Source organism: Hibiscus syriacus, unplaced genomic scaffold, assembly GCF_006381635.1.
Source record: "Hibiscus syriacus cultivar Baekdansim isolate YM2019G1 unplaced genomic scaffold, ASM638163v2 tig00116995_pilon, whole genome shotgun sequence".
Taxonomy (NCBI): domain Eukaryota; kingdom Viridiplantae; phylum Streptophyta; class Magnoliopsida; order Malvales; family Malvaceae; genus Hibiscus; species Hibiscus syriacus.
Genome location: NW_024063511.1, coordinates 401,503 through 415,003, shown reverse-complemented (window position 1 = coordinate 415,003; position 13,501 = coordinate 401,503). Strand labels below are relative to the sequence as shown.

General features: G+C 34.3%; 2 protein-coding genes and 1 pseudogene across 2 annotated transcripts; 1 reads left to right on the top strand and 2 right to left on the bottom strand.

The window, feature by feature from the left end:
• The first annotated feature begins 449 nt into the window (after positions 1–449).
• On the top strand, positions 450–1,745 carry LOC120193345. The gene is made up of 3 exons (XM_039195855.1): positions 450–775; positions 889–962; positions 1,519–1,745. Exons 1-3 carry the CDS (start codon positions 518–520, stop codon positions 1,604–1,606), a joined length of 420 nt encoding a protein of 139 aa, XP_039051786.1. The 5' UTR covers positions 450–517; the 3' UTR covers positions 1,607–1,745.
• A 953-nt stretch (positions 1,746–2,698) lies between these two features.
• Positions 2,699–6,355, bottom strand: LOC120193421 (phosphate transporter PHO1 homolog 3-like). The gene is made up of 10 exons (XM_039195920.1): positions 5,755–6,355; positions 5,285–5,676; positions 5,004–5,205; positions 4,787–4,907; positions 4,442–4,700; positions 4,246–4,350; positions 3,686–4,162; positions 3,460–3,596; positions 3,279–3,371; positions 2,699–2,843 (listed from the first exon to the last, which is right to left on the bottom strand). The coding sequence occupies exons 1-10, from the start codon at positions 6,353–6,355 to the stop codon at positions 2,699–2,701; spliced, it is 2,532 nt and encodes an 843-aa protein (XP_039051851.1).
• Positions 6,356–10,298: 3,943 nt separating this feature from the next.
• Positions 10,299–13,201, bottom strand: LOC120193420 (annotated as a pseudogene).
• Between the last annotated feature and the right edge of the window lie 300 nt (positions 13,202–13,501).

Below are 13,501 nucleotides of genomic sequence, written 5' to 3'. Positions count from 1 at the left end.
AAAATATTTAAAATTACGAAAGGGTTTACAACTATGAGGAAAAAATTCAATGTTAGATTAGATCTTGAAGTTGAATTCAAATGCAAAATTCATGTTTACCAATTTTAAAATATATGAGTTTTAGCTCATTAAATTTTGTATTAACCTCCCAATCCCAAACCATTATAAAAGTATTTTCATTCGTCGCCTCATTTCCCCAAATTCCCAATTAAAAAACCAAAAAACTTAATTATTGTATAAATACATAAAAATTAAAAAGGTGTATTAGTAAACTAATATTTACTTCAAAATAATATCCTTATTTAATGCATTTCTTTAAACGAAAAACGAATAAATTATATATCTATAAAAGCCTCGAATGCAGCCCAAACGCAGGATCTTCTTCAGCCCAACTCAAACACTGTTTGCCTAATTGAAAAACGGCGTCGTTTGAAAGAAAATGTCCTCGCGGTCTCTTTTAAAAACGATATACCTAGACGGAGCTGGCGCACCAGTCACCGCCGCTGTCCTTCCAAAAATGGCGTCGATACTAGCGATGCTAAAGCGCTCCGCCGCCGCCGAATATGGTTCAGTTATGGGGTTGAGGAGATGGGTTCATGCTTCAGCACTCGCTCCACCTCTGGATGCTTCCATCACTCGTCCCCCACCATCACAGCCGTTGGTTTTACCCGAGTCCAATCAAATATCTGACAGCAATAGTAACATCTTCGGGTTTGGGTTCTCAAGTTTCCCCTTCGGAGGATCCATGGAGCTCATGGCTGTCCCAAAGAGAAAAGTAAAAATTGTTTTCTAAATACTAGCTTTATTTATTAATACAGTTAGATATGTTCTTAGAATACAAAGATGTTCAAATAGATTTTTAAATTTTTTTTCTTCTATATTTTGTAGGTGAGTCGCCATAAGAGAGGCATAAGAAATGGACCCAAGGCTTTGAAACCCGTTCCGGTTATTGTTAGATGCAAGTGAGTATTTTTAATTCATCTATTATTGTTTTATGTTTGTTATTGGAAATTTCTTGATAGTTTAGTACATTAGTTGTTCAAATGGTTGAATAGCAATGGATGTTCATCATATTTATTGAAATGTTAAGTTTTAGCTTGGATTTGCTGTCCTTAGTAAGAATAGCAAAGCACTGATCAGAGCCTTGGATATGGTTTAAGGTTTTTACGGCATATCAAGATTCGAGACTGTAAGATAAATGGTTGAATAGCAATGGATGTTCATCATATTTATATGAATGTTAAGTCTTAGCTTGAATTTTCTGTCCTTAGTAAGAATAGCACAGCACTGATTAGAGCCTTGGATCCGGTTTACGGTATATATGCATATCAAGGTTCAAGACTGTACGATAAGTAAATGATAATGTAAGCTTTTGGCCCTGTAAATCTCTTGAAGACTGAACAAAGAGATGGAATAGAATATTCAACATGTACCTTAGATAACCTTCCTTCAAAACAAATACATTGTCAATATGTAAAATCAGCATACATGTAATCACCATCCACTGCTTTATTGCAGGAGCTGTGGTCGTGTTAAGTTGCCACACTTCTTTTGTTGTAGTGGAGATCGGGGACAGAACAGCGAACAAGGTCATTCATCTGGTTAAGTATGTTGTGTCTTCTGTTGGTGAACTACAGAGATAAATAAGATGATTTCTGCGTTTAATGATTAAAACTTTGTATGGATGTCACTTATCCATTTTTCCTTGTAGAAATCTAGATTTTCCTAAGCTTTATGATCATCTGAGGCTGTCAGCGGATTCGATCACGAAATAGGTTATAAAGTTTCATTTGATGCGATTATAACAAGATTGTGTTGCACTCTATTTCTCTTCACCTTACAAGATCGTGTACAAGAATTGCAAATTTTGTGTTTATCGGTTGAAATTTCCAGATATTTCTTTCAAGGAAAAGATGACTGTGTTTCATGTATTTATTGGCTGCAATTTAGTTAAAGTTGTTTTCATGGTCATAGGATTGGCCATTGCATTTGCATTTACCCGAAAAACAGTAGTTACAAGTTCAATATATTGATTTCTGGCATGTTTGCTGCCGCATGGCTAAAATTTACGTGATTGATCTCTAATATCTCCTTTTCTAAGTATTTCTTCTGGATTCTCATCCTAGTTGGTTTAGAGTTAGGATTCGAGTATGGAGATGGCCACCAGGTAGTCGTTGTCCCTCTGATTATTTGACCTCCTGATACTGTTTCAGATAGAACCCACTCTCTCCATTCAATCGGCAACAGTTCAGTCACTCAACCCAGCCTTCACTTTCAATAAGCAAGCCTGTCATTGCCGTCGCCACCTCCCATGCTCGGCATGAAATGCATGTCTCACAACGAATGTAGAGGTTGTGTGGGTTCTGTGATCGTCAGCATCTCTCGACAACATAAATTCCAGCGATAGGGCCACTCGGTCATCTTCATCACCGCTGCTCCTTGTATACTCAATAAGAAATATATAGAGTAGTTTACCAATGAGAAATTCGAAATATAAATCAAACACGATAGTTTTACGTTTCTATCAAATAAATCAAATAACATTCTCACTAATATATCACGTAATATTGTGTTCTAAAAAGACTACTTTTAAAGATAATTTTAAATTCAGTGAATCAACATTTCCCTATCTATTTTATTAAAAATATTTTTTTTCAATAACGTATGACCTCCCAAGACTAGGCTGAAGAACCCAACCCTACAAGGCAACCTCCGGAGGACTCAAAGAACCTATTATTCTGTCCCCCGCTTTTTTCCAGTATTCCCAGTCAACGCGGTTCGAACCTAGGACATGAGACCAACTAATAATCCCAATAGTCATTGCTTTACCAACTGGACCACGCCTATTGTTAAAAGTATTTATAAGTAGATAAAATACTCATTTTAAATATGATATTATAAAATAAAAATAAGTGATGTTAAAATTCGCGAACATAATTATATTTATAATAAATAAAGTTAAATTATAAAAAAATATAAAAAAATATAACAACTCATTAGTAATATTTAATATATAAAAATATAGATTTTAAAAATTATAAATTCAATCTAAAAGTAATTTTTTACAATACAAATTGAGTGTTTAGATTAGGTTGATAAACAAATTTTCACCCTAATTTTAAAGTGAAAACTAATGTGTTTGACATTGCTTTTTCCGGCGAGAAAATATTTTGAACAGGCAAAGCATCGGCAAACGCACTCTTTATCAAAACTAGTTTCTCTTGTATATATATATATATATTATTGAATTCTAAACTACCTATTCATCTTCTTCTTCTTCTTCTTCATCATCTTCCTCATAGTTGAAAGGCAACGGCACCGACTTGAATGCCCGATACTTTCCGACGTTATTCAAATGCTCGTTTTCTAACCTGGAAATAACGTTTACAAACATGTCAGATTCAGATTCGATATTAGAGATTTGAGTTTATCAGTTAACAGGAAAATAACACAGTTTACCTGAAGAAATTCCACACCCCTCGCCGGATTATCTCCAGGCTTGCGACAATGGTGATCATATTTTGTGTATGCAAACCAGATAACTTGAAACTGAACACTGTTTGCAGCCATGCAAATCTCAGCACAACATTCAGGACCTGCATTCCAATCAATGAACCTTGTTAAAACAGATGAACGACGGTGATGAGCAAGTTTTGGAGTTCTAATCCTTGGTGTTTAGACTTACCATGGCACCAAAGTAGACACTTTTTCGTGGTATAAGGAGTTTATCTCTCAACCATCGGTTTCTGGATTGGCGTTGAAGAAGTCCCCAGTCGTAGATAAGGTCCCAATAAGTACCGACAATGGCGGCTGTCACCGAGAAAACGAGAGCCAAAATTTTCCAATTTAACTTATTGTTGTTAAGACTGTAAGCAGTTCTCAAACAAAGGGCTACAATGGTGAGGAAATATTTCACCGCGTTGTAAACTTGAGGAGTGTCTTTCTCTTCGAAGAAACGACGCAAGCACTGAAAAAGACGAGACCAGAAAGGAATAACGGAGACGATGAAGCTGAAAGTGGTGAAAACGTCGTTGCTTTTACAACTGTTTTCTCTGTGTCTGAAATCTCCCCAACCATAGTAGCAAATGTAGAACTCAAGGCTTCTAAATGCTTGAACCTGGCTAGTTAACTGGTCTGCCAGGAAGAAATCTGGAAGCCTGACCTGCAATTTGAAAGTAATTTAAAGATTAAAATTATCTGACATGGATATCTGACGCCGGTTCTTCAAGAAAAATGAGACCTTACCTTGTAAAGAGGGGCTAAGATACAGTGAAACAAACAAGTGAGGAAGAAGAAGCGACTCGATCGATACAGGATGTTAAATGGCAGGAACAGTATGACAAATATCACCTGCAAATAGAAGAAGACACCAAGAAATCAGTTGTATATATATATATCTATATATATGTGTGTGTGTTTTGAATGAATTCAATGATCTTACCAGCACCACGATCAAAGGGACGATTTCGGTGAAAGCTTTATAATCTTTAGTTTCGGGATCCATCTCCATATGAAGATTAGAAAGCACACTAGCAAGTGCCATTGCTGCAAGGCCAAAACTTACAAGCAGCACTTCCCTGTACCCAAGCTCCGTTCCTTGCTTGAAACCAAATATGAAGGCGTAATTAACTCGATACCGTCTCCAAAAGTACACACTCCCAGCATACATAACCGTATGCAGAACAATGAATCCAAATAAACTGCAAAATTGTTTGCCAAAAACATGTCAAAACAAATGGTTCATGCAGACTGAATCAACTCGAACTGCAGGGACAGGATACGTTACCTGTAAAGAGGAAACATGGTTTCCATGTACTTGTTCGTACCGTCGTGATTGCTGAAATGCCGAGCACGAATGATCAAAATAAGCGCTAATATCAGAGCAAATGCGCATCCAGCAAAGAAACCTGAGAAATATCCAAGAATTGCAGAGAGTTATATCGATTGAAACGAAATCGCTTTGGTAATTTCCCTATCTATATGTATGAATTTCAAAGTTGTACCTGTATAAAATGTTGTTGTATGTCTTTGTTTCCTAGTTTTGGGTCTTAAAATATTCATTCCTTTTCTGCGGTTTGAGTTTGCAAAATGTTTGATGACTGTAACCTCGACTCTTTCCATAAGTTTTGTAACCTCTTCGGAACTACCTAGATAAGAACTATCCACCATGTTCATGTATGATTTTGAAGCATTCCTTGAACTGATCTGCAATCATAAAAGAACAAAACACTGTCAAAAACCAGAAATCTATACAATTTGCCACATAAATGGTGTTTATGTATACCTTGTCATATTTCTTCATGATTTTTGAGAAAGCCAATGTATTTAAGAAGCTGTAACTTTTGAGGAGGAGAAGTTTCCGGTAGAATTCAACTAAAGCTCGCTTAAGTTTGTTCTCAATACTCTTGAGATTTTCCATATTAAACTTCAAATCAGACTGTTTAGGGGCGTTTAGGATCACTTTAATGGTTGATCGAGGCGTCTCAAGTGTGTTATTCATTTTAACACGGTCCAGTATCTGTAATGGAGCATGTTTATGTTGCTTGAACCCATTAACCGGCTTTTCAATGGCTTGCGCTTCAATATCTGGCTTTACATTATCTTTCTTTTCTTCATCTGAATCGTTGTTCACGATCGGTCCTTCTTCGATGATCTCCATGTGCTCAACTGATCTTCCTGCAAATCAACAATCAAAGTGTATTCATGAAAAAATTGCTTTCCGAGTGTAAAATTCAATGCCTGTCTTGTACTTACTGCCACTCGCTCTAGAACCAGCGGGAGTCGAAGCGGTCAGCGCGGTGGCCGACGCGGTGATGGCGGAGGCTAGACGAGTCATGTCATCAGACCGGTCCTGCCACGACCATCCTAGAGGATTCTCCACTTTGATTCTAAAGGCAATAAAAGCATCCATTTGCTTGTTTAAGGTCTCAGCCTCCTGCTTCACCTCAGCCACTTTGGACTTGTAAAACTTAACCACCTTATTGAACTCATCGTCCAGTCTTCTGAAGTACACCAGTTCGTACTCTCCACCTTTCTCTCCTTGCATATAGAACGTCGTCTCGTACTTCTCGAAGCCGTTCCGGTTGACGAAATTCACCAAAATGGAATGATCTTCGACGTCCAACGACGTCGACGTTGAGCCAACGGATTGTTGCCTATGTAAAAGCCCACTGAAAGCTCTGTACATCGACAAGCTTCGTATCATTCCATGTGGGATTGGTTGTTGTTGTTGCTGTTTGATTCTCTGTTTGAAAGCTTGAATTTCTTTTAAAAGGGACTTAAGATAATCATAATCCATGTATGCCGTTTTCCATTCCGGCACCATTTGAGCTGCAAATTCCTTCCCAAACTTCATTTTTTTTCTGGGAATTTTCAGCGCTCAACAGAGTGTCATTCAAAAGGCAAAACGAAGGTTCAAGAAAGAATGAAAATGGGGTTATCTGGTTCAAGAAATGTGTATCTATAGACGTAAAAAAATTGACTTTTTCTCTTTGTTTCCACTCTCACTGTTCACGTGGAGAACTTTCCAGTGCGAGTGAAAATAACGTTTCACTATTCGCGTAAAAATTTTCAACTTGTTTGAGGACATTTGTTACCAGAACACACAGGTGAGTAAATAATTCAAAGAAAGAAAAAAAAGGATAAACTAAGTATTTAGTCATCAAATTAGTCTCGTGTTTCTATTTTGGTTAACTATTTGTTTTTTTTAAATCATGCCTAATGTTACGTTCTGATCATCCACAGTTAAAAAAATTAACGGTGATGTTGACATGTCAGCCTAAGATAATGTTACATTATCATTGAAAAAAAAAAATTAAAAATGACCACATCAACAGTTTTATTTTTTTAACGATGGATTATTAAAACAGAAAAAAAAAGTAACATTTGATATGATTTTTCTTAAAAAATAATTCGGTGATAAAAATAAAACTGTGAGAATAATTAGATGATTAAATATGTAATTTACCCAAACAATATTTGTTATTAGGTTAAGTGATACGTGGATTTGTATGGACCACAACATCTGGTGTAACACAAAAAAAATTAGTTGACCCTATTTACATATGTAATGGGATAAGGGGAGATAGGGTAGTAGGCTGCCCCCAACGCTAGGTTGAGAGCAAGTTTCGTGGAAGATCTCCGACAATTATGAATTGCCCACTATGAAACTCGATCCCACGACCACAAGGTTAAGAGTCTTGCGGTCTACCAACTGAGTAACACACAAATAATTTAATCTAATTAATGAACAAAATAGACCTCATGAGAGATTAAATATGTTAAAAGTACATAATTCACTAACATTACACAAAATTCGACCAAGCCGAAGAAAAAAATGTTAATTTGAATTTTAACATATTAACTATTGGTTTTAAAAATAATTACATAAATTCATTCAATTAGGTATTGATTTCAAAGTAATTATTTCGGGTTGTCATTACACTTTGAAAGTTATGAGTTAAAACATATTCTTAATTGAGTGATTTGATTTAAGGATTCAAAGAATAATAAATAATTTGAGTTTATTTATAAAAATTAACCTCAATAATATTTTTCTTTTTATTTCTTTTTTCAATTTTTTTTTAAATATGTGGTGAATACAAGGTACATAGTATCTATTAAAGACTTTTAATCATTTGATATTAAACGCTCATATCTCTTCATACGCTGTGTTCGAATTCGAGACTTTAAAGAATAATAGTAAATTCCTTAATCACTGAGACCACTGGTATCGGAATCTCTTTCCAAAATCACCATGAATAAGCATTATTATTACTTTTGTCAAATTGGAAGAGAGTACATTAATAATGAGTTGTATACACATCGAAGAATGTCAAAATAAATAAATGATAATGAATTTAGCAACAAGCAATAGAAGATGAAGATTATTGATTTTCATCTCATATTAATTAGGTTCTTAAAGTTTTGGTGTTGAATTATTAGGTGATCGATCATTGACGTTATCAAAGTTTCTTTTATTAGTCGTTAGGTGGCACGAATACATAATTTGGTCAAAATCGATGCATTTATTAAATAAAGTTTATGAAATCTTAATTTACAATTAATTATTATTATTATTATTATTATTATTATTATAAGAGATCTGCCACTTTAAATTGATATAAACCCTAGACAATCATAGATTATATATGTATAAGACAATAATTTTTTTAATTATTCGTATTTAATTTTGTTAATATAATGACATGCATCGCTATCACTTCTTGATTAGTTAAAAAATAAAAGAAACTTGGATTCAATTCTATTGAAATGGAGTTTAAATTAATAACATTAATTAATTTTAAAATACGAGTTTTTAAGCAACATGTTTTTAAATTGTGTATACTTTATTTTATTTCTCTTTGAATGTTCTAAAACCGTTGGCTGAAATTGACTAATTTTTTTTTTCTCGTGAATATCTTTTCATTTCCTGCTGTTAATCTCAACTATTTATTTTTATTTATCCATCGCTCCTAAATCTGTGTAAAACTAAAAGAGTTTTACATTGTGTAACAAAATCTTTTATATATATAATACTCCATGACTTCGATAATTATTAAAAAATGATCAACTCTATTTTTTTTTTAAAAATAAACGAAGAAGAAATTTTAAAATTGTATAAACATTCAAATTATCTTTTAATTTTAGATATATTTTAAAAATACTTATTTTATTTTATAATATTAATTATAATTATTTCACACCTAACTTTTTTTTGAATTAATCACAGTGTCCGAATTATTAACCAACTAATTCATATTGGATATTGCAGGACAATGACAACCCTCCTAACCCAGTTTACTCCATTCGCAAACGTTAGGGTTTGAACTCCTAACTGTTTGAAAATATAAAAGAAAATAGTAAGTAATTTAATTTTTTAATTATTAAAAATAATTTAATTATTTTTTTCATCTTTTTACCTATTATTTTTGTGTATCATGATTTAGTATTAATGTAATTAATTTGAATAGGCTTTACTTGATAATTGAAGTTTCTATTGTTGGTGACAAGAGTTTTTTTAAAATAATTTATAAGGTAATATCTATATTTTTTTAATTAATTGATAACATACTCTACAAATATAACTAGGCATGGCATGGGACTTGAACCCGTCGGGTTCCGATCTGACCTGATCCGATCGGGTCAAATTTTTAATAAAAAAATTCGGGTTTGGGTCAGGTTGAGGGTGAAAAATACCGACCCGACCCAACCCGAAAAAATATAATTTTACCTTATATTTAGGAATAATTATAATAATACACCCTATATATTATTATTTTCAATTAAGTCATTGTTTTTATTGAATAAAAATAATATTTTTATTATTATTTCTGGTTAGATCGGGCTTTTAAGTTATATATCGGGTCGGATCGGGTGAAACCTTGTTTTGATTGGGTCGAGTGGACCAAAAACCTGACTCATGCCCATTTCTAAATATAAATGCTCAAACTTAAAATCTCTTTAAAAGAATAATATTTTTTTACTACAGATAGATTCTTATCAACAACAAATTGAATATGAATTTGAGGTGTAATAAGCGATTTTCAAAGCTAAAATAAGCTAAAATCCAACACATAAAGAGATTGGCTTTTGCAGCAGTGAACCTAAGCATCTTTTTTAATGCTTTTATGTTGTTCTTTACCTTGGAAAATTGATAGTAAAATACAAAATCAAAATGTTATGAATGCGTAATCCAAAATAATTAAGACCATATTAACATGAAATGAGATAAAAAAAAGATTTAATATAATATAATTTTATTTATTTTTATGAATAAAATAATAATAATAATCTATTATAGATATAAGTATATAAAGATTATGAAGAGTATACACAAATATATAATATCTTATGCATCTCAAAATTATCTAATATATATGTCAAAACCTTATATATCCCAAAACATTATCTTAACATTTTAATAAAATTCATATCTACAACGTAAATCCTGAAATTGTAGACATTACTGATTACACTACAAAAGAATTATGTATCATAATTCTAAAAATTAAGACTGACCCTATATTTATAGAAAAAACAAATTTGGTCACTAAAAATAATTATTATATGATAATTTTTAACTAATTTTTTTCATCGTTAAGTAATTTTCAACTAGAAGAATTTATGTTTATTTTTAATTGGAATTTGAGATAATATCTAACCATTTCTTCCCGAACACAAATTCAATTAAAAAAATTAATCTTCTAATCTTTAACAATTAATCCTCAACATTTATATCTTCAAAGAAAGAAAGAAAAATTCTCTTTGTATATATCCTTTATTGAATTCTAAACTATCTACTCATCTTCATCTTCATCATAGTTGAAAGGCAATGGCACCGACTTGAATGCTCGATACTTGCCCACGTTATTCAAATGCTCATTCTCTATCCTGAAGAAATTCCACATCCCTCGCCGGATTATCTCGAGGCTGGACACGAGGGTGATCATGGTTTGCCTATGCAAATCAAATAACTTGAAATTGAGCACTGTTTGAAGCCATGCGAATCTCAGCAGAATATTCAGGACCTTCAATCCAATGAATGAACCTTGTTAAACAGATGATGAGTAAGTTCGGAGTTCGAATTCTTTGGCGTTTAATTTACCATGGCACCGAAGTAGGCACTTTTTTGCGGTATAAGGAGTTTGTCTCAACCATCGGTTCCTAGAACGGCGTTGAACGGGTCCCCAGTCGTGGACAAGGTCCCAATATGTACCGAAGACGGCGGCCGTCACCGAGAAAACTAGAGCCAACATTTCCCCACTTAATCCTTTGTTAGGACTATATGCAGTTCTTAAACAAAGGGCCCAAGTGGTAATGAAATATTTCCCTGCGAAAACGACGCATGCACTGAAGAAGACGAGACCAGAAAGGAATTACAGCGACGATGAAGCTGAAAGTGTTGAAAACATCGTTGCTTTTGCAACTGTTTTCTCTGTGACTGAAATCTCCCCACCCATAGTAGCAAATGTAGAACTCAAGGCTTCTAAATGCTTGAACCTGGCTAGTTAACTGGTCTGTCAGGAAGAAATCCGGAAGGCTGACCAACAATTTCAAGGTAATTTACAGATTAAATTACTCGAACGGATCCGTATATGCATCGGATACGTATATCTGACACGAATACTTCAAGAAAAATGAACCCTTACCTTATAAAGAGGGGCTAAGATAATGTGGAATAAACAAGTGAGGAAGAAGAAACGACTGGATCGATATAAAATGTTGAATGGCAGGAACAGTATGACTAATAATACCTGTAGATCAAAGAAGACACCAAGAAATGATCAGTTGTCTGTTATATATATATGGTTATGAAAGAATAGAATAATCTTACCAGCACCAAGATCAAGGGGACGATTTCAGTGAAAGCTTTAGAATCGTTAGTTTTGGGATCCATATCCATGTCAAGATTTGAGAGCACACTAGCAAGTGCCATAACTGCAAGACCAAAGCTTACAAGGAGTATTTCCCTGTACCCAAGTTCTTTTCCTTGCTTGAAACCAAATATGAAGGCATAATTAATTCGATACCGTCTCCAAAAGTACACATTCCCAGCATACATAACCGTATGCAGAACAATGAATCCAAATAAACTGCAAAATTGTTTGCCAAAAACATGTAAAAACAAATGTTTCATACAGACTGAATCAACTCGAACTGCAGGGACAGGATACGTTACCTGTAAAGAGGAAACATGGTTTCCATGTAGTGTTCCGTTCCGTCGTGATTCAAGATTTTCCGAGCACGAATGATCAAAATAAGAGCTAATACCAGATAAAATGCGCATCCAGCAAAGAAACCTGAGAAATAGTCAAGAATTGCAGAGTTATATCTATTGAAACGACATTGCATTGGTAATTTTCCTATCTATATGTATGAATTTCAAAGTTGTACCTGTATAAAATGTTGTTGTATGTCTTTGTTTCCTAGTTTTGGGTCTTAAAATATTCATTCCTTTGCTGCGGTTCGAATTTGAAAAATGTTTGATGAATGTAGCCTCAACTCTTTCCATAAGTTTTGTAACCTCTTCGGAGGTACCAAGATAAGAACTATCCACCATGTTCATGTATGATTTTGCAGCATTCCTTGAACTGATCTGCAATCATAAAGAACTGAAATGTGAATAATTATATATATATATATATGTATGTATGTATACCACTATACCTTGTCATATTTCTTCATGATTTTTTAGAAAGCCAATGTATTTAAGAAACTGTAGCTTTTGAGGAGAAATTTCTGGTAGAATTCAACAAAAGCTCGCTTAAGTTTGTTCTCAATACTCTTGAGATTTTCCGTATTAAACTTCAAATCAGACTGTTTAGGTGCGCTTAGGATCACTTTAATGGTTGATCGAGGCGTCTCAAGTGTGTGATTCATTTTAACACGGTCCAGTATCTGTAATGGAGCCGGTTTATGTCGCTTGAACCTATTAACAATCACTGGCTTTTCAATGGTTTGTGCTTCAATATCTGGCTTTACACTATCTGGCTTTACACTATCTTTCTTATCATCATCCGAATCATCGTGCACGCTCGGGCCTTCTTCGATGATCTCCATGTGCTCAGCTGATCTTCCTGCAAATCAACAATCAAAGGGTATCAATCAAAACTTTGCTTAATTTCCCTGTTTCCCAGCTATAATTTTTAGTATAAATATTCAATGCTAGACTTGTACTTGCTGCCGCTGGCTCTAGAACCGGCCGGAGACGAAGCCGCCAGAGCGGGGGTCGACACAGTGACGTCGGACAGGTTTTGCCACGACCATCCTTGAGGATTCTCCACTTTGATTCTAAAGGCAATAAAAGCATCCATTCGCTTGTTTAAGGCCTCAGCCTCCTGCGTCACCTCATCCACATTGGACTTGTAAAACTTGTCCACCTTATTGAACTCATCGTCCAGCCTTCTGAAGTATACGATTTCGTACTCTCCACCTTTGTCCCCTTGCATAAGGAACGTCGTCTCGTACTTCTCAGAAACCTTAATGGGATGATCTTTGACGACATTCGACGACGACGACGGTGAATCAATGGATTGTTGAGTATGTCTATGAACCAACAGCCCACTGAAAGATTGATACATCGACAGGCTTCGTTTCAATCCATGTGGGATGGTTATTTGGTTGAAGTTTGAATATCTTCTAAAAGGGACTTAAGATAATCGTAATCCATGTATGCACCCTGCCATTCGGGCACCATTTGAGTTCACTGCTCAGCAGAGTGTTGTTAACTTGTTATACAAACAAGAAGAAAACGAAGCTCGAAGAATTGTCAGAAAATGGATTTAGAACAAATTGAAAGGAAGTTAGTTTAATGGAGGGGAAAGCTTGGTCTCGACCAGACATAGAATCATGTCTATTTAATATTTATATGCATAAAACATTGACTTTTTCTCTTTTTTGTTTCATTGTTCATACTTCTGGTTTCACTGTTCACGTAAAAACTTTGAACAGCGAGTGAACATATTAAAATAAAGGGTAAACAAAGTATTTAGTCATCTAC

Coding starts and splice junctions, on each gene's coding strand:
- LOC120193421 (XM_039195920.1), bottom strand. CDS start 6,355: ATGAAGTTTGGGAAGGAATTTGCAGCTCAAATGGTGCCGGAATGGAAA. Junction 4,351..4,441: donor TCCCTTTGATCGTGGTGCTG/GTAAGATCATTG, acceptor TTCTATTTGCAG/GTGATATTTGTCATACTGTT. Junction 4,163..4,245: donor TCTTAGCCCCTCTTTACAAG/GTAAGGTCTCAT, acceptor TTCAAATTGCAG/GTCAGGCTTCCAGATTTCTT.
- LOC120193345 (XM_039195855.1), top strand. CDS start 518: ATGGCGTCGATACTAGCGATGCTAAAGCGCTCCGCCGCCGCCGAATAT. Junction 776..888: donor TGGCTGTCCCAAAGAGAAAA/GTAAAAATTGTT, acceptor TATATTTTGTAG/GTGAGTCGCCATAAGAGAGG. Junction 963..1,518: donor CCGGTTATTGTTAGATGCAA/GTGAGTATTTTT, acceptor GCTTTATTGCAG/GAGCTGTGGTCGTGTTAAGT.